This window comes from Delphinus delphis, chromosome 13 (assembly GCF_949987515.2).
Source record: "Delphinus delphis chromosome 13, mDelDel1.2, whole genome shotgun sequence".
NCBI lineage: Eukaryota > Metazoa > Chordata > Mammalia > Artiodactyla > Delphinidae > Delphinus > Delphinus delphis.
This window is the reverse complement of record NC_082695.1, coordinates 19922954-19950402: the sequence shown is the minus strand read 5'-3', so window position 1 is coordinate 19950402 and position 27449 is coordinate 19922954. Positions and strand designations below refer to the sequence as shown.

The 27449-nt window shown below is 48.2% G+C and overlaps 2 protein-coding genes across 2 annotated transcripts in view; one reads left to right on the top strand and one right to left on the bottom strand.

Annotated features, from left to right (window-relative positions):
• Positions 1–4813: 4813 nt before the first annotated feature.
• TFIP11 (tuftelin interacting protein 11) lies at positions 4814–27033 on the top strand. The gene is made up of 13 exons (XM_060028266.1): positions 4814–4881; positions 6492–6712; positions 18451–18604; positions 18911–19067; positions 20235–20362; positions 20758–20910; positions 22392–22919; positions 23023–23129; positions 23736–23904; positions 24008–24251; positions 24653–24795; positions 25203–25368; positions 26621–27033. The coding sequence occupies exons 2-13, from the start codon at positions 6501–6503 to the stop codon at positions 26974–26976; spliced, it is 2517 nt and encodes an 838-aa protein (XP_059884249.1). The 5' UTR covers positions 4814–4881; positions 6492–6500; the 3' UTR covers positions 26977–27033.
• The window catches only part of SRRD (SRR1 domain containing), a 21429-nt gene continuing 21006 nt past the window's right edge, over positions 27027–27449 (bottom strand). The window contains exon 7 of the mRNA XM_060028268.1: positions 27027–27328. Within this exon, the coding sequence (XP_059884251.1) occupies positions 27107–27328 (222 nt within the window). The 3' untranslated portion in view covers positions 27027–27106. The remainder of the gene's footprint in view (positions 27329–27449) is intronic.

Genomic DNA, 27449 nt, shown 5'->3' with positions numbered 1-27449 from the left:
GACTCATTTGTCTGTGCCTTACTTTACAGAGTGAATAGATTTTTTTCTTCCATGTCGAGTTTTGTCAGGTGGATTGATGATGAACAAAGGCTGGAGAATAGGTCCACACAAGGGCGCAGCTGAACTCCTGTGTCAGGGAGCCCCAAGGCCACCCTTGGGTTTGGCGATTTGCTACAAGGACTCACGGAACTCGGAAAACCTGGTGGACTCACAGTTACGGTTTATTACAGCGAAAGGATACGGATTAAAATCAGCAAGGGAAAAAGGCGCATAGGGCAGAGTCCAGGAGAGCCCAGGCACAAGCTCCCAGATGTCCTCTCCCACTGGAGTCTCACAGACACGCTTGATTCTCCCACCAACAATGTGTGACAACATGTATGAAGTATTGCCAGCCAGGAAGGCTCACCTGAGGCTTAGTGTCCAGCATTTTTTACTTGGCATCAGTCACAAAGGTATGCAGCAACTGACCATAGTTACTTGGTCTCCAGCCCTTCCAGAGGTCAAATGATAACAGTGTGATCCAAGACCCCCCATAAATCACATTGTTAACATAGACTCTATGGCCTGTTGTGGTCCAGGGTCCTAGGTGTTCAAAGGCACTCCTTCTAGTGAGGACATCCCAAGGGCTCAGAGGTGAGCTCCCAGGAGCTGGTCCAGGCGGGTCCTTGGTCACATGCAGGGTTTGTTGGAACTCTCCAAGCCTGCTGAGTTCATCTTTGGCTGCTCAAATGCTTAGGGATCAACCAGGCCCAGAATAGTTAGTTATCTTTTAAGGGTTAACTGTTTTACCCACACTGCCTTGCCTTAGCTCTCATGACAGTAGTGAGGCTTTGGGAAGGTAGTGACTCACAGTGGCGTGGGGTATGGAGTTTTGGAGTCAGGCCGAAGTACCAGCTGTGTGGTTTGCTCCCCTGTTTCTTCATCTGTCAAATGAGGAAGGTAGAACTTCCTGGGTTTATTGGGAGGGGCCGATGGGTGACGTGGGCTGTGGTGCCTGGTGTGTGATGAGCCTGCAGTGTGAGGCAGCTCTTGTCTCTCCTTGTCTTGAGACAGAGGTGGGATGGGTAGTCGATGGAGTCATGGACACAGGAAGCTCATGATCACCCCTCAAGGGTTAGCAGAAGACATCCGGCCTCATTCACTCTTCTACACATCTATTGCTGCATGACTCAACAGCCCCCAGCTTCGTGACTTAAAAGCATTTATTGTTGAACCTCTCAGTTCTAGGAGTTAACTAGAGTGAGCTCAGTGGTTCTCACAGTCAGATGGTGGCTGGGGCTTCTGTCCACTGAAGGCTCCTGCAGTCACATGTCTGGTGCCTGGGCTGGGGACGGTTGGAGGATTTGGAGGTGTCATTATCGCCTCTCCCCACGGCGAGCCTGGACTTCCTTGTAGCATGGTTAGGCAGACTCCTTATATGGCGGCTGGGCTCCCCCAGAGTAGATGCCACGCAGCTAAGGGATACGCCTGGAGCTGGTGCAGTGTCACTTCACCTCACCTGTGTCCTTTTGAGGACGCTTGCTTTACAGGTAATGTCCCAGGCCTGCAGAACCTTGTCCCAGCTTGCTATCTAAGGATACTGGTCACAAATTCTTGGAAGATAAGTAGGGTAGAAACCATCTGTAAGAAACACTTGAAAGGAAACCAAATTTGCTAATCTCAGTTGATCTGGATCTTCAATTCTGCCAAGTTCAGGACATGATATATATATTTTTTGAACAAAACTCAAAATAAGACTAAGCCATGTGCAACTGTAGAATGTCAATGTCCCAGAAAAGGTACTTGTGCTAGGCTTTAAATATATCGTCTTTGAAATGCCACTTACAGATTGTTTCTATGGTACCAACCTATTTAAAGTTGTAACTGAGTGAGGAGTCCCCCCCCCCAAATCTTTTGAAGGCAATATGGAAACAGTGCTGTATGGTGTGAGCTGCCTAAGGGGTGATTAGGAGTGTGGATTCGGCTTAGAAACGACCTTGGAAGGTTGAGGAATCGAAGAGATGACATATGCAGAGGTCTTTGTGACCCTGAACAGACAGTAGTCACCCTATAAGTATTAGCTCAAGTAAGTGGACAGAAATGATGTGGGTGGGTGCATGCACCGTGTAGCAAAGAAAGGACTGGTCTGACTGTGTCCTTCAGTCGTCTGTGTGGCCCTGGTACCTGCCCTGTGGCGTGGCCTCCTCTGTTGCCTCTTCTGTGAGAAGGGAGGGCTGGACCAATGATTGTCCGAGAGCCCTGCCGGGCTTCTACTGAGGGACCTTATTGCCTGGCAACGCCCTCCTGGGAAGGCTACATGTCTGAGCACCTCACTGGGAATCTAGAAATGGGCCTGGATGTCCCTGGGTCCCAAATCAAGGGTTTATCTGGGCAGTGCCAGGAGACCAGGCTGGGTATGAGATCATGAAACTACACCTCTGGCCACCTCTCTCCTTTCTTTTCCTGAGGCTGTGCATTTGAGTCCAAAAATCGGGAAAAACCACTGTCTTTGAGGCTAGAGACCATCTATGCAGAGAGATGAGATTGGGTCTTTTAAATGAAAATAGCCACAACCATTTAAGAAGATCTTACTATGTCAGGGGCTTTACATGCATTAATTAGCCTTCCCCCTTTTTATTTTGGTCCTGGGAACAACCTTTTTAGAGCAGTGCTATCTTTATCTCCATTTTAGAGGTGGGAAAACTGAGGTGTAGAGAAGCAAAGCAACCTGCCCCAGGTCCCCTATCTAGGGCTTCCTAGATTTGGATCCCTAAACTTTTACTCCAGAACCTTCACTTTTAAAAAATTCTAAGTACATAGAGAAAACATTTCTCTTAATCATTTGAGACTTAGTTGCCTATGTGATGCCCCTCTACCCTGCACCAAATACTTTAGTATTTCCAACAAACAGTGACATTCTCCATCGTAACCACAGGACAACCATCAAAATCAGGAAATGAACATGGACACATCACTACCATGGAAACCTCAGCTTACCCCATTTAAGTTTTGACAGCTGCCCCAATAACTTCCTTTATAGCAAAAAGATCCAGTTCAGACTCATGTGTTGCATTTAGTTGTCATGTCTCTTCAGTCGCCTTCAGTCTGGAACAGTTGTAGGGTCTTTCATTTTCATGACCTTGGCACTTTTGAAGATGACAGACTGGTGGTTTTGTAGGAGTCCCTTTAATGGGGTTTGCCTTCTGTATCCTCATGATTCCATTCAGGTTATGCAGCTTGGCAGGAAATCACAGGAGTGATGCTCCCATCTTCTCAGGACATCCTATCACGTGATTCCCATTCGCCCCATTCTAGGGGACACACACTTGATCAGAGCCTGTATTCTCAATGACCCCACAACCATCCAGAAGGTTTCCTTTTCCAGAAGCCACATGGTAGGGTCCATTTGGTGAAACAAATCCACTAGCATCCGTCTGTCAAGAGCAAAGTAACTCAGCTCCATAAAATCTGCTGTAGAGCTATGGACATAGCTACTGAGAAGCCAGGCTTATATTTATTTTTGACTTTGACTTATAAATAGAAGCATACACGTTTTCAGGCCCAGGCTCAACACGGTTTATCTCGTCTCCGTGTTTCCCTCACTCTGCTCCGTAGTAGACTTTTCAGTCTGTAAGACTCTCTCCCCCGCCTTCTCCTCTACTAAAACCTCACTTTCCAGATTCTTTCCTGAGTACATACTTTGTAGTGTGTGTCTATGTGTAAGGCACATGGACTGGACATGTCACTGGGATACAGAGACCATTAAGTCACAGTCCCTGTTCCCAAGAGGCTGGCATGTAATTGGCTTCATGTAGGTTCTCGTGTAATTAATAACAACCATGGGAACTTAGACCCAAGTCTTTTGACTCCAAGTCCAGTGCTCTGTGTATACTCTAACAATGCCTCCTGGATCTTTTCATCTTAGAGAGAGAGTGAGAGAAAACAAAGCAAAAATTAGCAGCTAACACTCTCTAAGCACCTGTTACGTACCAGGTACAGTTTTAATTGCTTACATATTTTATCTCAACCGTTTGCAGAAGAGAAAACTGAGGCTTAAGGTGTATGTATGTAACGCCTTGCCCGAGGTCCACAGTTGGTAAGTGGCAGAGCTGAGACCAGAACTCTGGAGTCTGTGTACCCACACAGAGTCCAGAGCTGGTGAGGGATTCCCTGGGAGTGCCTGGTGCCTCTTTGTTCCCTGGATCCCTGGAGCCTAGCACAGCGTAGGCCCTCAGTACATTTTTATTAGATAATTGAATGGATTTATTTACCAACCTGTTGGAAAGGAAGAGAATGGAAAGATTTTCTGGCGGGAATACTTGGGAATTCTAGAGTTTGCCCGTTCATTCCTTCACTCCCTCAAACACCTGTATAAGGCAACTGATCTGTGCCAACGACAGTGCTTATACTGAGAGACTCAAAGATCCAGGAGACAGTTTTGACCTTCATTATTTCTATTTGAATGCCATGTCTCGTCCCCACCTCTAACTCGCCCCCCGACCCCCGCAAATGTCTCACACACAGCTATCCCATGAGCTAGTCCTATATCCCCATTTTGCAGATTTAGAATCTCGGGCTGGCAAAGGAGTCTCCCTAGGCTAGGGTGGCTTGACGACGTCCACACCCGTCGTCACAGGCTGGGCGTCGCCCCGAAGCGGGCGCAACAGGGAAATCAGCCCTCCTCCATTCCGGGCCCTGAAAACCCTCCCTAGTAGCTCAGCCACTCTAGATCCAAAGCCGCCCTAGCGTTCCCTTGCTGCCATGGCAACCTGCGCGACATTTCCGCTGTCGAGAAATGTCATTTCCGGCGCGCCTGTCCCGGCACATCCGGGTTCCGGCCCCAAGCGACGCGCTTCTAACCCGGAGCGGGTAGTTGTGTTTGATACGCTGAGCAGGAGAGAGGTGAGCGGCGCCCGCGAGTGGGCAGGGGACCCGGGGGATTCTGTGCCGGTGGGAGTGGGTGCTCCGGTTTGGGGGAAGTGGGCCTCGGCCTCGCCAGTTGCGCTTCCCTTTCGCAGACGGCTCTGCCGAGGCGGGGAGAGGGGCGGGCCGCGCGGGGTCACCGGGCAGTCGGGGCCTGGGCCGAGTTAGGCACCGAGTCTCCGCCGCGGGGCCTGGACAGCATGGCAGGGAGACACCCGAGCCCCGGCTTCAGGCCCACCTGGTTTCGAGCCCCGCCAGCCGTGGAACCTAGGGCAAATTATTTAACTTAGCCTCACTTTACTTAAACTGAAGCTTGAGGACGCTAGTAGTACCTTCCTCGTAGAAGTGTCTTGATTCCTATATGAGATTATGGGCCTGAAGCGTCCGGCAAGTGCTTAGCACCCCCCGGGGGCTCTATTACTCGTGACAACTATGTGGTTATCCCCATGCTCTGTGCCCAAGGAGGCAGCGGTGTATCTGGGACTCCCCGCCTCCTCTGAGAATGTTTCCCTCTTTTGCGCTCCTGGATGAGGCTGGGACCGGCAGCAACCAACCAGTGCACCAGTGAGTAGAGTAAGCAGGGAAACTTTCAAACAGAGCTGACCAGAGTTTAACACCGCCTGGGGAAGTAGCCATCCCGCGTCCCTGAAGGCTGTTTGCAGCAACTGCTAGAGGCGAATCACAGTGCTGTCATATATTGAATGTATTGCTGTGTGGTGGCCCATGCGTGGCATTTCATCTGCATTTAATACTCATACACTGAGTACCTGGTAGAGTGGAGATTTGAACTCGGGCTGTGATTTTAGCAGCTGGTTTCACAGCCACTTTGCTCGGCTCATTCCCGAATCCAGTAATAGGAAGGGCTATGAGCTAAGTGATTTTAAAGCACCATCTCGTTGAATCTGCCTTACAGGCACGCTCTAAGGTTGGTACTGCAGTTCATCCACTTAAGAGACAGCTGAATCTCATCACCCAGCTACCCTGAGATGATAGCTGTATTCCACTTCACAGCTGTGTACTGTTAAGGTCGTGTTCATAATTACTACTGCCTTCTGGCGCCTCAGAAGAGGTTCATGTTTTTTGAAGAAAACTAAGGCTCATTTGATGAGGCTTTCATCAAATAATGTGTTTCAGAAAAGCGTCTTCGAAAAAACTCACTGTGCTGCGACTGTCGGAGGTCCAGATGAAACTCTTTACTCGATAATAGAAAAAACTAATAAAATCTGGGGTCCAGGAAGATGTCTGCCTCATTTCTGAGGCAATAATACATAGAACAACATACTTCCTTAGTTGTTTTTATGTGGATTGTGTGTATGTGAGTGTGTGTGATGTTTTACGACATTGACAAGGAAATACATGCTTAAGAATCACATGGACTGTTGTGACTGGTCTTTTGTTCCACCTGTTTTAGTACCTGTTGTTTTCTACAATATGTTTTTAGTGTGTGCTTTATTGAATTGTAACAATGATGTTAGTTAACTTTAGTTTGGAGGAAGTTCTGAAGGCGGCAAGGAGCGGGAACTCAGGGGAGCATGCTGCTGCTCCCAGGACTTGTCACAGACTGTACCTTCTTTTATCCCTTCCTTTAGTGACAGGGCATGTCACTGTCCCACTTGTACCGGGACGGGGAAGGCCAAGGCCTCATGGATGACGAGGACGAGCGGGAGAACTTTGAGATCACCGACTGGGATCTCCAGAATGAATTCAACCCCAACCGGCAGCGCCACTGGCAGACCAAGGAAGAGGCCACCTACGGAGTATGGGCAGAGCGAGACTCGGATGAAGAGAGGCCCAGCTTTGGAGGCAAACGGTATGGCTGGCACGGGCTGCTTCCCTAGGAATTGGGGAGCTACCCCGCTAAGTAAATTTCTCTCCCAGCCTCACTGAGTCCCTTAGCTGCGGCATCAGCTCAGGAGCCCAGTTCCGCTTTAGGTTAGAGCGCTGCTCTCTGACTGTTGATCATCAGTTGGTGTTAAGTGAGCAGTTATGTATATTAAGCCTTGTGCTGTCGACCCAGTCCTTGCTTTCCAGGAGCCCAGACTCTAGTGGATGGAGACAGGCTCACACAATGGAAGGGTGTAACTGATTTAGGACCTGAGGGGAAACACATTTTAGGGAGTATGACCTATTCTGGGAGGTCAGGGAAGATTGGCCGGTAGGGGAGGCACAAGTAAGCAAAGGCCCTTGATGGGAGGCAGCAGGGCACCCACGAGGATATGAGAGGTTTTGTGGGCTGAAGCGGGGAGAGAGTGGGGAGTATAGTTTGAGAAGAGGCCGTGGGTTTGTGTAGAGAGGGTATGACCTGGGGAGAAGGGTAGAAGACCCTTTTGCTCATGTGCAAAGTTGGCGGGGAGCCACAGTGGAAGAGGGGGCTCTGTGAGGAGGCAGTGGTCCTGGCAGAGGTGCGGGAGACCTGGTCTAAGATGGCAGCACAGGGATGAGGATTCAGGCTGAAAGCCTCCTCCTTGGTGTGAAGTCGTGTGTGTGTTGGCTGCAACTCACTTGACCAGAGTGGGTAGTAGATTTGGGCTTGTCTCCCTGTCCCCACCTGAGGCTTGGAGGCTCCAGCCCATTGATATTGTACATTTTTCACAAAAGAAACTGGGGAGAAAGAGCAGAGATCAGTTCAACCTTTTTTCTTCTGGCAAGAAATCTAACAGCAGACGACGAGTAGATCAGGGGTCAAGAATTGCAAGATCATAAGATAATAATAGCAGCCAAAATCTTTGGGTTCTTAACAGGCCTGGTCTCATTGACCGTATGAGAATGGTACCATTATTTTTTAAATAAATTTATTGATTTATTTTTGGCTGCATTGGGTCTTCGTTACTGCACGCGGGCTTTCTCTAGTTGCAGCGAGTGGGGGCTACTCTTCGTTGAGGTGCGCGGGCTTCTCATTGCAGTGGCTTCTCGTTGCGGAGCTCGGGCTCTAGGCACGTGGGCTTCAGTAGTTGTGGCACACGGGCTCAGTAGTTGTGGTTCGCGAGGTCTAGAGCGCAGGCTCAGTAGTTGTGGTGCACAGACTTAGTTGCTCTGCAGCATGTGGGATCTTCCCGGACCAGGGCTTGAATCTGTGTCCCCTGCATTTGACAGGTGGATTCTTAACCACTGCACCACCGGGGAAGTCCGAGAAAGGTACCATTATTATCACCCCATTTTACAGATTAAGAAACAGCAGCCAAAAGTCACGCAGCTAAGCTGAGAATCTGGGCCTGACTCTAGAGTTGGGCTCTTATATTGCATCTCTTAGGAAAAAATTCTCTGAATTTTATTGCTGCCATGGGGATGTTTATTTACTACGTTAGTCATTTTGTAAAGCATCGCCTTATTTTGCTGTATTCCCGGGGCTTTTCTTTGGAATCTTTTCTCTCCCTTTAACTACATAATAGAAAGCTATCAGCTCCAGTTCATACAAAAGGGAACTGTTGCTAATGACTTATTGTAACTACTGTTCTTGAGGCATTCAGGGTTAAAATCAATACTTTCCATCTCACGGAGTTAATTTCCTAGGTATTTTATTCATTTAATATTTTATTTTTATTTATTTATTTATTTGGCTGCGCTGGGTCTTAGTTGCGGCACGCAGGATCTTTTTAGTTGTGGCATGTGGGGTATTTTAGTTGTGGCATGTGGGATCTTTATTGCAGTGTGCGAACTCTTAGTTGCAGCATGTGGGATCTAGTTCCCTGACCAGGGATCCAACCTGGGCCCCATGCATTGGGAGCACGGAGTCTTAGCCACTGGACCACCAGGGAAGTCCCTCTTAGGTATTTTAGTTTTCATAAACAAATTTAATGGACATGAGATTTTCTAAGAATCTGATTGATACAATTGCTAATGTAATTTACATTCATATAATCTCTCTTAATATATTTTATTTATTTATGATTTTTATTTATGAGAATGTCTTTCTTGTTTGATTTTTCTATTTGAAATAGTGTCTGAAACAAATGCTTTTATTTTTTCAGATTCTTTTCCCATATAGGTCATTACAGAATATTGAGTAGCGTTCTCTGTGCTACACAGTAGGTCCTTATTAGTTATCTGTTTTATATACAGTAGTGTGTATATGTTAATCCCAGTCTCCTAATTTATCCCTTCCCCCCACGTTTCCCCTTTGGTAACCATAAGTTTGATTTCCAGATCTGTGTGTCTGTTTCTGTTTTGGAAATAAGTTCATTTGTGTCATTTTTTAAATTAGATTCCACATATAAGTGATATCATATGATATTTGTCTTTCTCTGTCTGACTTAGTTCACTTAGTATGATAATCTCTAGGTCCATCCATGTTGCTGCAAATGGCATTATTTCATTATTTTTTATGGCCAAGTAATATTCCGTTGTATATAGGTACCACATCTTTTTTTTTAAACATCTTTATTGGAGTATAGTTGCTTTACTCCAATAAAGTGTGTTAGTTTCTGCTGTATAACAAAGTGAATCAGTTATACATATACATATATCCCCATATCTCCTCCCTCTTGCATCTCCCTCCCTCCCATCCTCCCTATCCCACCCCTCTAGGTGGTCACAAAGCACCGAGCTGATCTTCCTGTGCGATGCAGCTGCTTCCCACTAGCTATCTGTTTTACGTTTGGTAGTGTATATATGTCCATGCCACTCTCTCACTTCGTCCCAGCTTACCCTTCGCCTCCCCACGTCCTCAAGTCCATTCTCTATGTCTGCATCTTTATCCTGCCCCTAGGTTCTTCAGAGCCTTTTTTTTTTTTTTTAAGATTCCATATATATGTGTTAGCATACGGTATTTTTCTCTTTCTGACTTACTTCACTCTGTATGACAGTCTCTGGGTCCACCCACCTCACTACAAATAACTCAATTTCGTTTCTTTTTATGGCTGAGTAATACTCCATTGTACAGATGTGTCACATCTTCTTTATCCATTCATCTGTTGATGGACACTTAGGTTGCTTCCGTGTCCTGGCTGTTGTAAATAGAGCTGCAGTGAACATTGTGTGTACCACATCTTTATGCATTCATCTGTCAATGGACATTTAGGTTGCTTCCATGTCTTGGCTATTGTAAATAGTGCTGCAGTGAACATTGGGGTACGTGTACCTTTTGAGTTATGGTTTTCCCCAGATATATGCCCAGGAGTGGGATTGCTGGATCATATGATGGCTCTATTTTTAGTTTTTTAAGGAACCTCCATACTCTTCTCCAAAGTGGCTGTACCAATTTACATTCCCACCAACAGTGTAGGAGGATTCCCTTTTCTCCACACCCTCTCCAGTATTTACTGTTTGTAGATTTTTTGATAATGGCCATTCTGATTGGTGTGAGGTGATATCTCATTGTAGTTTTGATTTGCATTTCTCTAATAATTAGCGATGGTGGGCACCTTTTCAGTTGCCTCTTGGCCATGTATATGTCTTCCTTGGAGAAGTGTCTGTTTAGGTCTTCTGCTCATTTTTTGATTTTTTTTTTTTTTTTTGATACTGAGCTGCATGAACTGTTTGTAGATTTTGGAGATTAATCTCTTGTCAGTCACATCGATTGCAAATATTTTCTCCCATTCTGTGGGTTGTCTTTTTGTTTTGTTTATGGTTTCCTTTGCTGTGCAAAAGCTTTTGAGTTTAATTGGGTGCCATTTGTTTATTTTATTTTTAGTTCCATTACTCAAGGAGACAGATCGAAAAAGATATTGCTGCGATTTATATCAGAGAGCGTTCTGCCTATGTTTTCCTCTAGGAGTTTTATAGTATCAGGTCTTACATTTAGGTCTTTAATCCATTTTGAGTTTATTTTTGTGTATGATGTTAAAGAATGTTCTAATTTCATTCTTTTACATTTAGTTGTCCAGTTTTCCAAGCACCATTTGTTGAAGAGACTCTTTTTTCCATTGTAGAGTCTTGCCTCCTTTGTTGTAGATTAATTGACCATAGGTGTGTGGCTTTATTTCTGGATTTTCTATCCTGTTCCATTGATATGTATTTCTGGTTTTGTGCCAGTACCATACTCTTGATGGCTGTAGCTTTGTAGTGTAGTCTGAAGTCAGGGAGCCTGATTCCTCCAGCTCCATTTTTCTTTCTCAAGATTGCTTTGGCTATTTGGGGTCTTTTGTGTCTCCGTACAAATTTAAAAATTTTTTGTTCTAGTTCTGTGAAAAATGCCATTGGTAATTTGATAGGGATTGCACTGAATCTGTAGATTGCCTTGGATAGAATATTCATTTTGACAGTACTGATTCTTCCGATGCAGGATCATGGTATATCTTTCCATCTGTTTGTGTCATATTCAGTTTCTTTCACCAGCATCTTAAAGTTTTCAGAGTACAGGTCTTTTGGTAGGTTTATTCCTAGGTATTTTATTCTTTTTGATGATGGTAAATGGGGTTGTTTCTTTAATTTCTCTTTCTGATCTTTTGTTAGTGTACAGGAATGCAACAGATTTCTGTGTATTTTTGTATCTTGTAACTTTACCAGATTCATTGATGAGCTCTAGTAGTTTTCTAGGATTTTCTATGTATGGTATCATGTCATCTGCAAACAGTGACAGTTTTACTTCTTCTTTTCCATTTGTATTCCTTTTATTTCTTTTTCTCCTCTGATTGCCATGGCTAGGACTTCCAAAACTATGTTGAATAAAAGTGGCAAGAGTGAACATCCTTGTCTTGTTCCTGATCTTAGAGGAAATGCTTTCAGCTTTTCACCATTGAGTATGATGTTAGCTGTAGGTTTGTCATATGTGGCCTTTATTATGTTGAGGTATGTTCCCTCTATGCCCACTTTCTGGAGAGTTCTTTTTTTTTTATCATAAATGGGTGTTGAATTTTTCAAAAGCTTTTTCTGCATCTATTGAGATTATCATATGGTTTTTATTCTTCAGTTTGTTGATGTGTTTCACACTGATTGATTTGCAGATATTAAAGAATCCTTGCATCCCTGGGATGAGTGCCCCTTGATCATAGTGTATGATCCTTTTATTGTTCGATTTGGTTTCCTAGTATTTTGTAGAGGATTTTGCGTCTATGTTCATCAGTGAAACTAGCCTGTAATTTTCTTTCTTTTTCTTTTTTTTTTTTTGTGATATCTTTGTCTGGTTTTGATATCAGAGTGCTGGTGGCCTCATAGAGTGAGTTTGGGAGTGTTAACTTCCTCTGCAAGTTTGTGGAATAGTTTGAGAAGGACCGATGTTTGCTCTTCTCTAAGTGTTTGATGTAGTTCGCCTGTGAAGCCATCTGGTCCTGGATGGCTTTTGTTTGTTGGCAATTTTTTATTCAGTTTCAATTTCAGTGCTTGCAATTGGTCTGTTCATATTTTCTATTCCTTCCTGGTTCAGTGTTGGGAGATTGTACCTTTCTAAGAATTTGTCCATTTCTTCTAGGTTGTTCATTTTATTGAATTGTAGTTGCTTGTAGTAATCTCTTATCCTTTGTATTTATGTGGTTTCCATTGTAACTTCTCCTTTTTCATTTCTAATTTTGTTGATTTGAGCCCTCTCCTTTTTTTCCTTGATAGTCTGGCTAAAGGTTTTTCAGTTTTATTTATCTTTTCAAACAACCAGCTTTTAGTTTCATGGATCTTTTCTGTTGTTTTCTTTGTCTCTATTTAATTTAGTTGTGCTCTGATCTTTATGATTTCTTTCCTTCTGCTAACTTTGGGTTTTGTTTGTTCTTCTTTCTCTAGTTGCTTTAGGTGTAAGGTTAGGTTGTTTGAGATTTTTGTTGTTTCCTGAGGTAAGATTGTATTGCTATAAACTTTCCTCTTAGGACTGCTTTTGCTGTGTCCCATAGGTTTTGGACTGTGTTTTTGTTGTCATTTGTCTCTAGGTGTTGTGTGATTTCCTCTCTGATTTCTTTAGTGATCCATTGGTTGTTGAGTAGCATATTGTTCAGCCTCTATGTGTTTGTGTTTTTTACAGTTTTTTTCTTGTAGTTGATTTCTAATCTCATAGCATTGTGGTCAGAAAAGTTGCTTGATATGATTTCAGTTTTCTTAAGTTTACTGAGGCTCGCTTTGTGGCCCAGCATGTGATCAATCCTGGAGAATATTCCATGTGTACTTGAGAAGAATGTGTATTCTGCTGCTTTTGGATGGAATGCTCTATAAATATCAGTTAAGTCCATCTTGCTTAATGTGTCATTTAAGGCCTGTGTTTCCATATTGATTTTCTGTCTGGATGATCTGTCCATTGATAAAAGTGGGCTGTAAAATCGATTTCTCCTTTTATGGCTGTTAGCATTTGCCTTACGTATTGAGGTGCTCCTGTGTTGGGTGCATAAATATTTACAATTGTTATATCTTCTTTTTGGATTGATCCCTTGATCATTATGTAGTGTCCTTCCTTGTCTCTTGTAACAGTGTTTAAAGTCTCTTTTATCTGATACGAGTATTGCTACCCCAGCTTTCTTTTGATTTCCATTTGCATGGAATACCTTTTTCCATCCCCTCACTTTCAGTCTCTATGTGTCCTTAGATCTGAAGTGGGTCTCTTGTAGACAGCATATTTACGGGTCTTGTTTTTGTATCCATTCAGCCAGTGTTTGTCTTTTGGTTGGAGTATTTAATCCATTTACAGTAAGGTAATTATCAATATGTATGTTCTTACTGCCATTTTCTTAATTGTTTCAGGTTTGTTTTTGTAGGTCTTTTTCCTTTTGTTTTCTTCTCTTGTGCTTTGATGACTGTTTTTAATGTTGTGTTCGGATTGTTTTGGATTGTGTGTGGATCTATTGTAGTTTTTTGGTTTGCAGTTCCCATGAGGTTTTGATATGGCAGCCTACACACACACACACACAAGCATATTTTAAGTTGCTGGTCTCTTAATTTAGATGCATTTCCCATTTCTTGCATTTGTACTATCCTCTTCTCATGGTTGCTGGTTTTGATATCATATTTGTGTGTGGATGATTTCTTTCCTTTACTGTATGTATGTTTTCCTTTACCGGTGAGCTTTCCCATTCATAATTTTCTTGTTTCTGTTTGTGGCCTTCTCTGCCTCCAGAAGTTCCTTTAGCATTTGATGTAAAGCTGGTTTGGTGGTGCTGAATTCTCTTAGCTTTTGCTTATCTGTAAAGCTTTTGATTTCTCCCTCAAATCTGAATGGGAGCCTTGCTGGGTAGCGTATTCTTTTTTTTTTAATTAATTAATTTGTTTATTTGGTGGTGCTGGGTCTTAGTTGTGGCAGGCAGGCTCCCTAGTTGCAGCTTGAGGGCTCCCTAGTTGAGCCTTGCTGGCTCCTTAGTTGTGGCATGCGAAGTCTTAGTTCTGCCTGCATGTGGGATCTAGTTCCCTGACCAGGCATCAGACCCAGGGCCCCTGCATTGGGAGCGCAGAGTCTTCACCACTGCACTACCAGGGAAGTCCCGGGTAGAGTATTCTTGGTTGTAGGTTTTTTCCCTTTTGTCACTTTAAATATATCGTGCCGGTCCCTTCTGGCCTGCAGAATTTCTGCTGAAAAATCAGCTGATACAACCTTATGGGGATTCTCTTGTTATTTGTTGCTTTTCCCTTGTTGCTTTTAATATTTTTTCTTTGTATTTGTCAGTTTGATTGATATGTGTCTCAGTGGGTTCCTCCTTGGGTTTATCCTGTATGGGACTCTCTACACTTTCTGGAGTTGACTGAGTGTTTCCTTTCTCATGTTAGGGAAGTTTTTGGCTATAATCTCTTCAGATATTTTCTCAGGCCCTTTCTCTCTCTCGTCTCCTTCTGGGACCCCTATAATGCAAATGTTGGTGTGTTTAATGTTATCCCAGAGGTCTCTGAGATTGTCCTCATTTCTTTTCATTCTTTTTCTTTATTCTGTTCTATGGCATTGATTTCCACCACTCTGTCTTCCAGCTCACTTATTTGTTCTTCTGCCTCAGTTATTCTGCTATTGATCCCTTCTAGTGTATCTTTTTTATATTTATTTATTTATTATTATTATTTTTGGCTGCGTTGGGCCTTAGTTGCACACGGGCTTTTCGTTGTGACATGTGGGCTTCTCTCTGCGTGGGCTTCTCTCTAGTTGTAGTGTGCGGGTTTTCCCTCTCTAGTTTTGGCGCGTGGGCTCCAGAGTGCGTGGGCTCTGTAGTTTGCGGCACGTGGGCTCTCTCGTTGAGGCACGCAGGCTCAGTAGTTGGAGCGCACAGGTTTAGTTGCCCTGCAGCATGAGGGATCTTAGTTCCCTGACCAGGGATCGAACCCGTGTACCCTGCATTGGTAGGCGGATTCTTTACCACTGGACCATCAGGGAAGTCCCTCTTCTAGTGTATTTTTCATTTTAGTTGTATTCTTCATCTGTTCGTTCTTTAAATCTTCTAGCTCTTTGTTAAACATTTCTGTGTCTTCTCGGTCTGTGCCTCTGTTCTTTTCCTGAGATTTTGGATCATCTTTACTATCATTACTCTGAAGTGCCTCCTTCAGGTAGATTGCCTATCTCTTCTTCATTTAGTTGTTCTTGTGGGTTTTATCTTGTTCCTTCATCTGAAACATATTTCTCTGTCATCTCATTTTGTCCTTCTGTGTTTGTGGTCCCCTTTCCACAGGCTGCAGGATTGTAGTTCCTCTTTATTCTGGTGTCTGCCCCCTGGTGGGTGAGGTTGGTCCAGGGACTTACGCAGGCTTCCTGGTGGGAGGGAGTGATGCCTGCCCTGTGGTGGGTGGAGCTGGGTGTTTTCCCTCTGGTGGGGAGGGCTGTGTCAAGAGGTGGCTTTAAGCTCAGTACTTGAGGCAGCCTCTCTGCTGTGTTCTATCTGGCTGGTTGTTTGGACTGAGGCGTTCCAGCACTGGAGCCTGCAGGTTGTTGGGTGGGGGCAGGTCTTGGTGCCAAAATGGGGACCTCCAGGAGAGTGCACACTGACCAGTGTTCCCTGGGGCCTCTGCCACCAGTGTCCTTGCCCCCCCAGTGAGCCATAGCTGACCCCTGCCTCCCCAGGAGACCCTCTAAGACCTGTAAGTAGGTCTAGCCCAGGTTCCTGTGGAGGTACTGCTTTGTGCTGGGTCCCAGTGCATGTGAGACCTTGTGTGTGCCCTGTGTGCCCTTCAAAAGTGGAGTCTCTGTTTCCCCAGCCCTGTGGAACTCCTGCACTCAAGCCCCACTAGCCTTCAAAGCTAAATGCCCTGGGGGTTCCTCCTCCTGACGCCAGGCCCTCAGACTGTCTTGGAAGGCAATTTTTTTTCAATATTTATTATTTATTTCATTTATTATTTTTTTTTGGCTGTGTTGGGTCTTAGTTGCGGCACATGTGGGATCTTCGTTGTGGCGCACGGGCTCTTTGTTGTGGTGCGTGGGCTTCTCTCTAGTTGTGGGTGTGGATTTTCTCTCTCTTGTTGTGGTGCACGGGTTCCAGAGGGCTGGGCTCTGTAGTTTGCAGCATGCAGGCTCTGGTTGAGGTGTGTGAGCTCAGTAGTTGTGGCGTGCAGGCTTAGTTGCCCCACAGCATGTGGGATCTTAGATCCCCGACCAGGGATCAAACCCACATCCCTGGATTGTGAGGTGGATTCTTTATCACTGGACCACCAGGGAAGTCCCTGGAAGGCTCTTTTTAAGTGGGAATGTCCCTGTGTAGCCTGCGTGGGTTTAGTATTTTTTTCATGCAAGTGTTGCCTTTAGTATGGATGTCTGCCACCTCTTTCTTCAGTGTATGCTGGCCGTTATCCCTTTGATAGGTGGTGTGACTGATGTTGTGACCAGAGCCTACACTGGCTATCGAGTGAGGCCTCCTCTTTGCTCTGTGGTTGTCACTGCCGTGTCAGGGGCAGGGTCTGCTCCCTAGCTGTTGGAGTAGAAGCCCCCAGATCTGTTTCTGAGCTGTTTCTGATCTGCGGTGCAAGGTAGGTGGGATTGGAGCACTCCCACTGGGAGAGAAGCCACTGAGTATTCCTCCATGGGAGCTTTCACCTGTGAATGTGCTCTGTTGTGTCACTCTTCCCCCGCTGCGTGGGCTTACAAAGTACGCTGTTGTTGGCACTGGTCCCACCTTAACTGCGGTGAGCTGGCAGTTGGCCCCGGTGACGCTCAGGCATTGTTTTCACCAGGCCAGCAGTGCACATGCACTGAACTCAGGTCCCAGGACCGCAGCAGTGCTGCACCTGGACCTGCTGTGGGGGCAGCTCCGACTCCGGCCTGGCCCAGCCCAGCCCCGCGTGTATGTGCCCACGGAGCCCTCGGCTGCTGAAGCCAGGCCTGTTTCAGCCGAGGGGGCACTCGTCCTCTCTGACGTCCTCTTGGACGTTCAGCAGGAGCTGAGTTTATAAAGCCCCCAGCGGAGGCGTAAATCCAGTTCGCGCAGCCGCAAGGAGAGACTTCAGCTCTTCTTCCGTAGTTTCAGGGCCCCTGGGGCTCAGCTGGGGCTTCAGCCCCACCTCTGCGTGCGGGCTACCCACGGGCATCTGCTCCCGAGGCTGCTGGAGCGCACGAGCCGGCTCGGGCGAGCGGGCTGCTCTGGGAGAGGCAGGGGCCGTGCGTGGGCAAGAGGCTGCGGTGGCGGCCCTGCGCTTTGTGCGCCTCTTAGAAATGGCACTTCACTTCTGTGGCGGCCTGGGCTGCTTTCACCAGCACTCCTGGTTGCAGAGCTCCGCACTCCCACCCCTACAGCCTGTCTCTGCACAGCCAGCAGCAGGCCTCTTCCCGGGTCTGTTCTTTAAACCCCACTTTCGGGCACGCAGCCCCTGCCCGTCCCAGCGGGCACAGGCCTCAGGCTGGGGTGTGTAGGGCTGTGGCACAGACCGTCCGCCTAGTTCTCACTCTGTCCTGCCTGTCACGGACCGGTTGCTGCGTTCTCCTCTGAGCCTCCGAAGCTCCCTTTCTGTCCCGGCTGATCTCTCCGCCCGTGACGAGACCTCCCCCCCAGGGGTGCAGGTCCTGTCCTGCTGCTTTTTTTTTTTTTTGTCTTTCTTTGTCCTCCCTGGTTCCGCGGAGCTCCTTCTTGTCCTTTCTGGTGTCCGAGGTCCTCTGCTGGTGTCCAGCAGGTGTTCTCTGAGAGCCGCTCCATTTGTACATGTGCTCCTGGAGTCTTGGGGGGGATGCCATCTCGACTCAATGTCACAAATGCTTTTTAAAGTAAGTTAATTTTTTAAAAACGTAAAAGGAAGGTGGACAGTTACATCATATTTACAATTTTAAGTCAACTCTGTTATTGGTAACTTTTTTTTTTAACATCTTTATTGGGGTATAATTGCTTTACAATGGTGTGTTAGTTTCTGCTTTATAACAAAGTGAACCAGTCATACATAAACATATGTTCCCATATGTCTTCCCTCTTGCGTCTCCCACCCTCCCTATCCCACCCCTCCAGGCTGTCACAAAGCACCGAGCCAATATCCCTGTGCCATGCGGCTGCTTCCCACTAGCTATCTACCTTACTACGTTTGTTAGTGTGTATGTTATTGGTAACTCTTAAGCCACGGAGTTGACTTGAACACATCAGGCAAAAATGTCAAACGTGATTACTGGGGCCCTTTTGATACGAGTCAATGGGTTGGTCTTTAAAGTGGATCCCACGAGGTCCGCCCTAAGGAAGTTCTCTGGCCAGCAAAGCTGCTCCAAGGGATGCCTGCAGAGAGTTCTCATGGACCCCGTGGCCTTGTGTTTGCCCGCAGGGCCCGCGACTACTCGGCGCCAGTCAACTTCATCAGCGCGGGGCTCAAGAAAGGGGCGGCAGAAGAGCCGGAGCTGGAAGGCTCCGACGATGAGGAGAAACCTGTTAAGCAGGATGAATTTCCTAAGGATTTCGGACCAAAGAAGTTAAAAACGGTAGCATTTTTATTGAAGGATTGTGACCTTAGTAATACCCCTGGAAGATCACTTTGGCCCAAGCATCTGCTGGGGGAGGGGTTCAGCTGGAGGCCGCTTGTGTGGGTCTCTCCCTGTGAGGTAGGTTTCCCTGAGGGGTGATATGTGCAGTGCAGTCTTGTCTCTTTCCTGAGACACATCACAGATACGTTTGGTTTGTACAATAGGATACTTTTCACAATGCTCTGTGACTGCCAGCCATGTTCCCATCAGCCAAGCTTTCTTCCTTAGGTTTTTCCTTCTTTTGATTTTTCTTCTTCTTTTCAGGGTGGCAATTTTAAACCCAGCCAGAAAGGTTTTGCAGGAGGAACCAAGTCTTTCATGGATTTTGGCAGCTGGGAAAGACACACAAAAGGAATTGGACAGAAGCTTCTTCAGAAGATGGGCTATGTCCCTGGAAGAGGCCTCGGGAAGAACGCACAAGGTGTGGTACCCCCACTCCACCGTCTCACACGAGGGCGGCCAGGCAGAGGCCGGAAGAGCAGCTGGGGCGTGGTTTGCCTTTTCTCTGCTTTTTCGCTTTTCTGGCAGCGCATGACAGTTGTGCTCCATGCCACTGCACTTTATCAGAACTCAAGTTACATAAAATACACTTATTTTAGCAGGAGGGAGAGGTTAGGGTTCAAATAGGCTGCAGGCTGATAGGCTGAAAACAGGCTTCTTTCTGGCCCGCCCATTGTTTCTAAAAAAAATCAAACTGGTTGCCAGTATTTAAAAATCTGAATTCTAGATTTGCTTGGCGGTGAGTGGTTTCCCTGAATCTTCCTGCCCCAGGTAGCAGCCACGGCCTTATTCTGGAAGCCTTCTCCACACCCCAGCCCACTTTCCTTGTTCCTGTTAATGTTTCTGGGCCCTGAAGGCATAGGAGTCTGTGGTCCCTGCTCACAAAGGGGCAGGACAGGTAACTGTTAGCTGTATGAAAAATCCATGGACTTGAGTGAAGATGGAAAAGGTGACCTGGAATGCGTGAGGGACGTTCTAACGTGGCATTTCCACGGTACTAGCTGGAAGGGGTGTGGTGGGAAGTTTGGGGTGAGGGCAGTTCTTCACTGAAATGTTGTAGTCCTGTTTGTAAACTTTTTTACAGGAAAGACACATTTGTTTCCAAGGCTTAAACATGTTACAGAACAAGTTAAGCACGGGAGACATGAAGTACTGAGTAAAATAGATGGCGTTTCATATTAAATGGCAGCTTCACCTCACTTTAATCAGAATTAATATATTATCTGAATTACTGCCCTTTCTGTATTAATAGGCTTCCAAATTAACAAAGTGTAGACTCTAGTATGCCAGAGTTTCCAGTTATAAATGAATATTCCCGTCCACTAAAACAATGAACCCAAGTGGAAATGGAAATCTGTGTTTCGGACATACATATGGTGATATCCGCACACTGCTCTGTGGCAGCATAAATGCAGACACTTCCGGTCACCCAGGAGTGGAACAGTGTTACGAGGGCAGAAGTGCACTCTCCTTCCTGGGTGGTGCGTCGTCTTGGGTAAGGACCCAGGAGTGTGGTCCCCCTGAGTGGCTCACACACGTGGCAACTGCCGTGACCTGAAGTCTCTTGTCTTTTGCTGAAATTTGTCAGGTATCATCAACCCAATCGAAGCCAAGCAGAGAAAGGGGAAGGGCGCCGTGGGGGCATATGGCTCGGAGCGCACCACTCAGCCCCTCCAAGACTTCCCCATGGCTGACTCCGAAGAAGAAGCCGAGGAGGTGAGTCAGGAGACGGGCCGGGTGCTGTCTGTGCCCCTTTCAACTGGTGTCTGTTCATCTGCTCGCTCACTCGCCCAGCTACCGTGTGCCACTCACTGTGCTGGAGGCTGGTGTCACACGCTGAACGGGTGTGGAGCCTGGTGGACAGGGACGTGGTCAACAAGTAACCACAGTGTGGTTGCAGGAAGTCCTGGGGAGAACTTAAGGTTGGGTGTGTGGGGAAGGGGTCTCAGCATTGGTAAGGGCGGGGAGCGGGTGTCAAGCAGCGTCCTTGGCTGGGTTTAGTGTTACACAGTACGGTCCTCAGCACAGAACCTTGTGAAAGTCTCACCGACCCCACCTGTGGTAAAAAGTGGCCCTTCCTTCTTGTGATGGACTGTATCCCTCTGACTCAGGAATTTCAGAAGGAGCTGAGCCAGTGGAGGAAAGACCCCAGTGGAAGCAAGAAGAAGCCCAGATACTCTTACAAGACAGTGGAAGAGTTGAAAGCCAAGGGCAGGATTAGCAAGAAGCTCGCTGCTCCCCAGAAGGAGCTTTCTCAGGTCAAGGTATGGGGCCCGTGGATGCCTGGTCCAGGATGGGGGCTTGGAAGACACAAAGTTATCCCATACACCAGAGCGGTCACCGAACATTGCTCGTAAGGTTCCCGCGGGCCTTCCATCCCGGCTGTGTGTGTGCTGCCTCTGTGGCATGAAGCAGCCTGTGCCCACTCCCCGCACTCACGCTCAGGCTCATCGCCGTCCCACCCGTGCCAAGCGCTCCCTGTGGCGTGAGAGTGCTAAATCGAACAGTGTCCGCAGCTTTCTGGAGCTTGCGGTCAGTGGATTTAATGATGCTCCTGTCATTCTGTCGCTAGACCTTTAACATTTCTGGTTTGGTTTGGGGCAGGTTAGTTTGTGTATAAAGGTTTGTCTTTGCTTTACAGCTGTTAAGGATAGAGTCCTAGAAGTGCAGTCACAGGTTAAAGTCATCAAGGCTCTTAAATCGTGGGAAGGTTGCACTAACTCACGTCTGGAGCAGGAGTGGGCCCTCAGGGCGTCCCAGCATCGCATTTAAGATGATTACCACTGTTCTGAGCTTTTCCATTACTGTCCCTAGTGGCCAGAGAACATTGGTGACAGATGTCTGTTGTAGGGGACGTAGCGTAGGAGATACAGTGCGTGTGTATTACAGAAAGTCGAGTGGGGTTCTCAGAGGTCAGGGTGCTGTGCATCAGGTTACTTGGGGACCTGGTGAGAAGCGCAGATGTCCAGGTCACAGCTGGAGATTTTGAGGCTGGAGCTCTAGGTGGGGCCTGAGGCCTCATGCTCCGTTATTTTCCCCCAGGTATTTGTAATACAGGTGGTTCAGAGATTACACTCTCACCTCAGGTGACGGCGATGCTTCTGTTTCAGCACAGCCACGTTCTCGTTTCCTCAGTCTCCTTCAGACATTGAAGTTAGCTCATTTCCTCGGTTGCCTTTTGTATGTTTCATGTTGTTTTTAAATTAAAAAAACTACTACTACAGAGCAGTATGCAGTACATTTTAGATAATTAAGAAATAGAGGCAAAAATATTAGAATTACTTTCCTTTCCCATAAATGACTGGTTTTCACACCTGTGATGTACATCCTTCCAGGTGTTTTTGTCTAAATATGCATTTTTTTTACCAAAATACGATTTTGATTGTGTTTGTTGTCCCATTGCCTGCTTTGATCAGTACAGCCTCTACTTTTCCATGAAAATAGATTTTCATCTCAACTAAATAGTCCACATTCATATTTCATCAGTTTTGCTAAAAAGTCTTCTCCATCCGGTTGGTCCAGAGGGACCGATTCAACAACCGGTTGGTTGTTTTGTCCCTGGAGTCTCTTCCAATCTAGCGCAGCCCAGGCCCCACTTTGAGAAACACCGCCCTTCTCCAGCTCTGCTGAACGGTGTGGTTTTGACATGTTCCCACTAGCGTCGTGCCTTCCCTGGGCTCCGGTGTGTGTCTAACGGCAGCAGTGGTGAGCATTAACCCACGTGCCCTCTGCCGCCTTCTCCAAGGTCATAGACATGACGGGCCGGGAGCAGAAGGTCTACTACAGCTACAGCCAGATCAGCCACAAGCACAGCGTCCCCGACGACGGGCTCCCGCTGCAGTCACAGCAGCCACCCCAGCCCGGCAAGGAGGCCAAGGCCCCCGGCTTCGCACTGCCGGAGCTGGAGCACAACCTGCAGCTGCTCATCGACCTCACAGAGCAGGAGATCATCCAGAACGACCGGCAGCTGCAGTACGAGCGAGACATGGTGGTCAACCTGTCCCACGAGCTGGAAAAGGTGTCGGAGGTCCTGGAGCACGAGGAACGGGCCATCTCCAACCTGAGCAAGGTCCTGGGGCTCGTGGAGGAGTGCGAGCGGCGCCTGCAGCCCGGGTGCGGTGACCCCCTTACCCTGGATGAGTGCGCCCGCATCTTCGAGACCCTGCAGGACAAGTACTACGAGGAGTACAGGATGTCCGACCGCGTGGACCTGGCCGTGGCCATCGTCTACCCGCTCATGAAGGACTACTTCAAGGAGTGGGACCCCCTCAAGGTGAGTGGGCGGGGAGTCCGCCGCGCTGCCTCTCCTCCGGGGCAGGCCCGGGGGCAAGGGGGCCGTCAGCCCGCTGCCTCTCGGCTGATGTGTTTCTCCTCAGGACTGTACGTATGGCACCGAGATCATCTCCAAGTGGAAAAGCCTCCTGGAGAACGACCAGCTGTTGTCCCACGGGGGGCAGGACCTCTCGGCAGACGCCTTCCACAGGTGCTCCTCGGGGGGGACGGGGGGCACTGCCTGTATGAGCCCTGGCCACGTGCCGATGCTGCTCGGGGAATTTAAATTCATTCATTAGTGCACCCCACATCTGTCAAGTGGTCGTTGAGGATCTGCCTGTGCTCTGTGCTGCTGCCTTACCCTGGGAGTGAAGAGACGGCCTGTCTCCAGTGAGGGGAAAAGGCAGGTGGTAACCACCTGGGTCCAGCAGTAGAGAATGACAAGGGTGCACACCTGTGGGGAGGGCACAGGTCTCTCGGGGGAGGTGACGTTGAAGCTGTGACCCTAAAGCATGAGGGGCGTTGGCTGTGCAGATAGAGCTCCAGCTGGGGAAGCACACGATGCTTGGGGGGCGGGACCCGGCAGGTGCTACTGAGGAGACAGGCCCCAAGGCCGAGTGGGCGGCCAGGAGAGCGGGGTCGAGGCAGGCGCACGTCTGGCCAACACATGGGCCGGTCCGGTGGTTTTCTGTGACTGGATTGCCCCGCTGTTGCCATTTTCTTTCTTAGCCTAGAGGTAGGTGGCGGTGTACTTTGCACACGTGGAAACCAGCCAGTGCTTTTAGCCAGCCGCCCCCTGCCTGCCTTTCTCGTATAGGCTGATATGGGAAGTCTGGATGCCATTTGTTCGAAATATCGTCACTCATTGGCAGCCGAGGAACTGTGACCCGATGGTGGACTTTCTGGATAGCTGGGTGCACATCATTCCCGTGTGGATCCTGGATAGCATCCTGGACCAGCTCGTCTTCCCCAAGCTGCAGAAGGAGGTGAGGCTGGGCGTGGGGAACGGTTGTCACCAGGAAGCACGCGGGCTCGTTTCGCATTCCTCTTCATCCTGTCCCTGCTGCCTTTCCCCCGCTCCTCCTGCAGGTGGAAAACTGGAACCCGCTCACGGACACCGTCCCCATCCACTCGTGGGTCCACCCGTGGCTGCCCCTCATGCGGGCGCGCCTGGAGCCGCTCTACTCTCCCATCCGCAGCAAGCTGGCCAGCGCCCTGCAGAAGTGGCACCCCAGCGACTCCTCGGCCAAGCTCATCCTCCAGCCCTGGAAGGACGTCTTCACCCCCGGCTCCTGGGAGGCATTCATGGTCAAGAACATAGTGCCCAAACTGGGTAAGGGAACGGGGACATGCATCCGGGTCGAGCGGCTTCGGTGCCTGGCGGTAATGACGGTGCTGCTTAGAAACATGGCCTTTGAGCTCTGAGTACATATTTCTCAGGATAAGAGGTGGCGTTTGTGCACTGAGGCTGAATATAAATGTTAACCAGGTCCCTTTCTGCACTAACCACATCAGACCCTGCCTGCCTCCTGATTGGTCCGCTTCGGGCCTTTGCTGACAGTATAGCCACAGGTATTCTGAAATTTTTGTCATACTGGATTAGAGAAAAGAAAACAATTTTTAAGAGTAGCCACAGGAGCTTAAACTTGACCTTTAAAAGCAGATCGAAAGCCGACATTGTCTGGTGATGCCACTGCTATGTGGCTTTGCCTTAGAGGCTGGTTTCTCTTCCAGGGATGTGCCTCGGGGAGTTGGTCATCAACCCCCACCAGCAGCACATGGATGCTTTTTACTGGGTCATCGACTGGGAAGGGATGATCTCTGTCTCCAGCCTGGTGGGGCTTCTTGAAAAGCACTTCTTCCCCAAGTGGCTTCAGGTACGCTTTGTTTCGCTTTGTTGGGGTGCGTTGGGGACAGGGAGGGAGTCACTGGAGCCTTGGGTGGCAGTGCTGTGGCCACACAATGAAGGTAAACTACACGGCAAGGTAAGAATGAGGCAGGCAGGAACAGCGAGCACCACTTTATTGGACATTTGCCACGTGCCCGATGCTGTTCTAAGCACTTGGTCTGATTACCCACCCCCGCAACAGCCCTGTAAGGTGGGGACTGGTATTGCGTGTGTAGGTGGGAGGCCGAGGTGCAGTTTACATGCAGGGCACTTAGCTACCAGGTATCATCAGCTTGTAGGAGCAGGACCCACACAAAACAAGTGGCCCCTTTGGAAGTTTTGCTCCCCTTTGTTGCCACTGTGGATGCAGGTTTCGTATTTGTTCCCTTTTGGCAGGTGCTGTGCTCCTGGCTCAGTAACAGCCCAAATTACGAGGAGATCACCAAGTGGTACCTGGGTTGGAAGTCCATGTTCTCAGACCAAGTGCTGGCGCACCCATCCGTCAAGGACAAATTTAACGAGGCACTTGATATCATGAACAGGGCGGTGTCCTCCAATGTCGGTGAGTGAGGGTTCCATTTTATGGAGATCCTGGGCCAGCTCCACGTTTCTGAGCATGGAAATGACAGAGTTTTCAGGTACCAGTGGGCTCACCGTCGCCGGCAGGGCACAGACTCTTGCCCACAAGACCCATCACATACTTATTTAGCCAGCAGCCACTCCCCCACCGCCTGGGGCTGGGAGGGGCGTTCTTCCTGAATGGGCACTCACTCACTCAAGCTCCACCTGGGCTCTTCGGCATGTCTGCCCGGCCGGCGTTCTGTGGCCACTCCAGTGGAACAGCTCATGGTGTGGAGCTGGGTGACAGTCTAACGCTTAGTAGCTGCTTAACTTCTTTAGCCCATTTTCTTTGCCTGTAAAGCAGTAGTAAGGACCCACTTCCAGGTTTTTATTAAGCACCTAGGGGGACCAAGGTACGTACTGTTCGTGGATGGCACTCAGTAGATGGTGTCTTCGGTGTGTCAGAAGTAGGCAGCTGGTTCGTTTACTATCTTCCCGAACTACTCAGTTCTAGGCAAGTCCCTCTGCCTGGGAGCCACTCAGCCAGTCCTCTGTGAAGAGTGTGCTCACGTCTCAAAGCAAAGGCCAATGGAGCACCTAGTCTAGCCATGTTTCACAGAGAAGGTCAAGAGCTCATTCAAGGTCACAGAACTACAGAGTGGCAGCTGGGATTGTAATTTCTATTTCCCGAGGCGAGGCTTTAATTCTTTCTACTTAGCCTATTACATGAAAACAGAGAATTCATAGACACATACTGCATTTAATGAGGCAAATATGGTCCTGTATTATCCCTTCATCTGTGAAGCTGAAACATCTGTGTTTCAGCTCCCCGGATATAAAGTTCTTCCAGGGCTAGGGGCCTGTATGGGTAAGTTAAATATATAACTAGTATGGGCCATGTGTCTTCAGGGTTCTAAAAGCTGCCCTGGGGGAAGTGTGGAGTGAGAACTCTAGCAAGAAGGGAACAGAACAGTGTCTAATGCCTGTCAAGGTTTCTGGCCCATAAGACTAAGTCCCTTGCTGATGCTTCTTTAGTATGTGGAATATTTAATAATCTCTGGTTGCAGCCAGCTGGCCACATTTCCCCCAAGGTGCTTGATCATCTGGTTTATTTAAAACCAGTGCTCTGAGGCACCAGGAGGCCTTAGGAGACGGCGCCTGTGGCATACCCAGCCCTAGGCCAAGTCGGCGTCTCCATTTCTGTCATGTTGGGACCTGTCCCTCACCCCCGCCATCCCCCCTTTATCTGCCAGGTGCCTACATGCAGCCCGGAGCACGGGAGAACATCGCCTACCTCACCCACACGGAGCGGAGGAAGGATTTCCAGTACGAGGCCATGCAGGAACGACGAGAGGCTGAGAACATGGCCCAGAGAGGCATCGGCGTGGCTGCCAGCTCCGTGCCCATGAACTTTAAAGACCTCATTGAGACCAAGGCCGAGGAGCACAACATCGTCTTCATGCCCGTCATCGGGAAGCGACACGAAGGGAAGCAGCTGTACACCTTCGGCCGCATCGTCATCTACATCGATAGGGGCGTGGTGTTCGTGCAGGGGGAGAAGACCTGGGTGCCCACCTCCCTGCAGAGCCTGATTGACATGGCCAAGTAGACCGCAGCCCCTGCCACGGACAGACTGGTGAATAAACAAACGGTATTTTAAATAGTATTTTAAATCACAGTTGACGTACTTCCTGCCCTGTCTGAAAGGGGACTCACTGCAGTCCCTCCGTGGCGACGCATCACAGCGGGTTCAAGTCAGTGGCTGAAGGGTCTTCTGTCTTGTTCCTGATGATCTCGAGACCCTCACAGTCCTGGTAATCCGGTTCTTCCCGGAAGGCCCAAGTGTCCGTGGAGAGTTGTGTTAGCTTTTGTACAGGAAACCAGTGGACGGAGGTGTCATTAAATACGTCCGTGTACTGTGAAGTCTGAGGGAATGCCAGCTCCTCCCGTCCTTTCAAAATCTGAGCAGGAAAATTCGAAAGTAAAACAAAACCTTGAGAGTCCCAGTAAGGCCCACCCTCCTGGGTTAGAGTCCCGTTTTACTATTCACCCCCACCTCCCTTTTTTTAAAAAATAAATAAG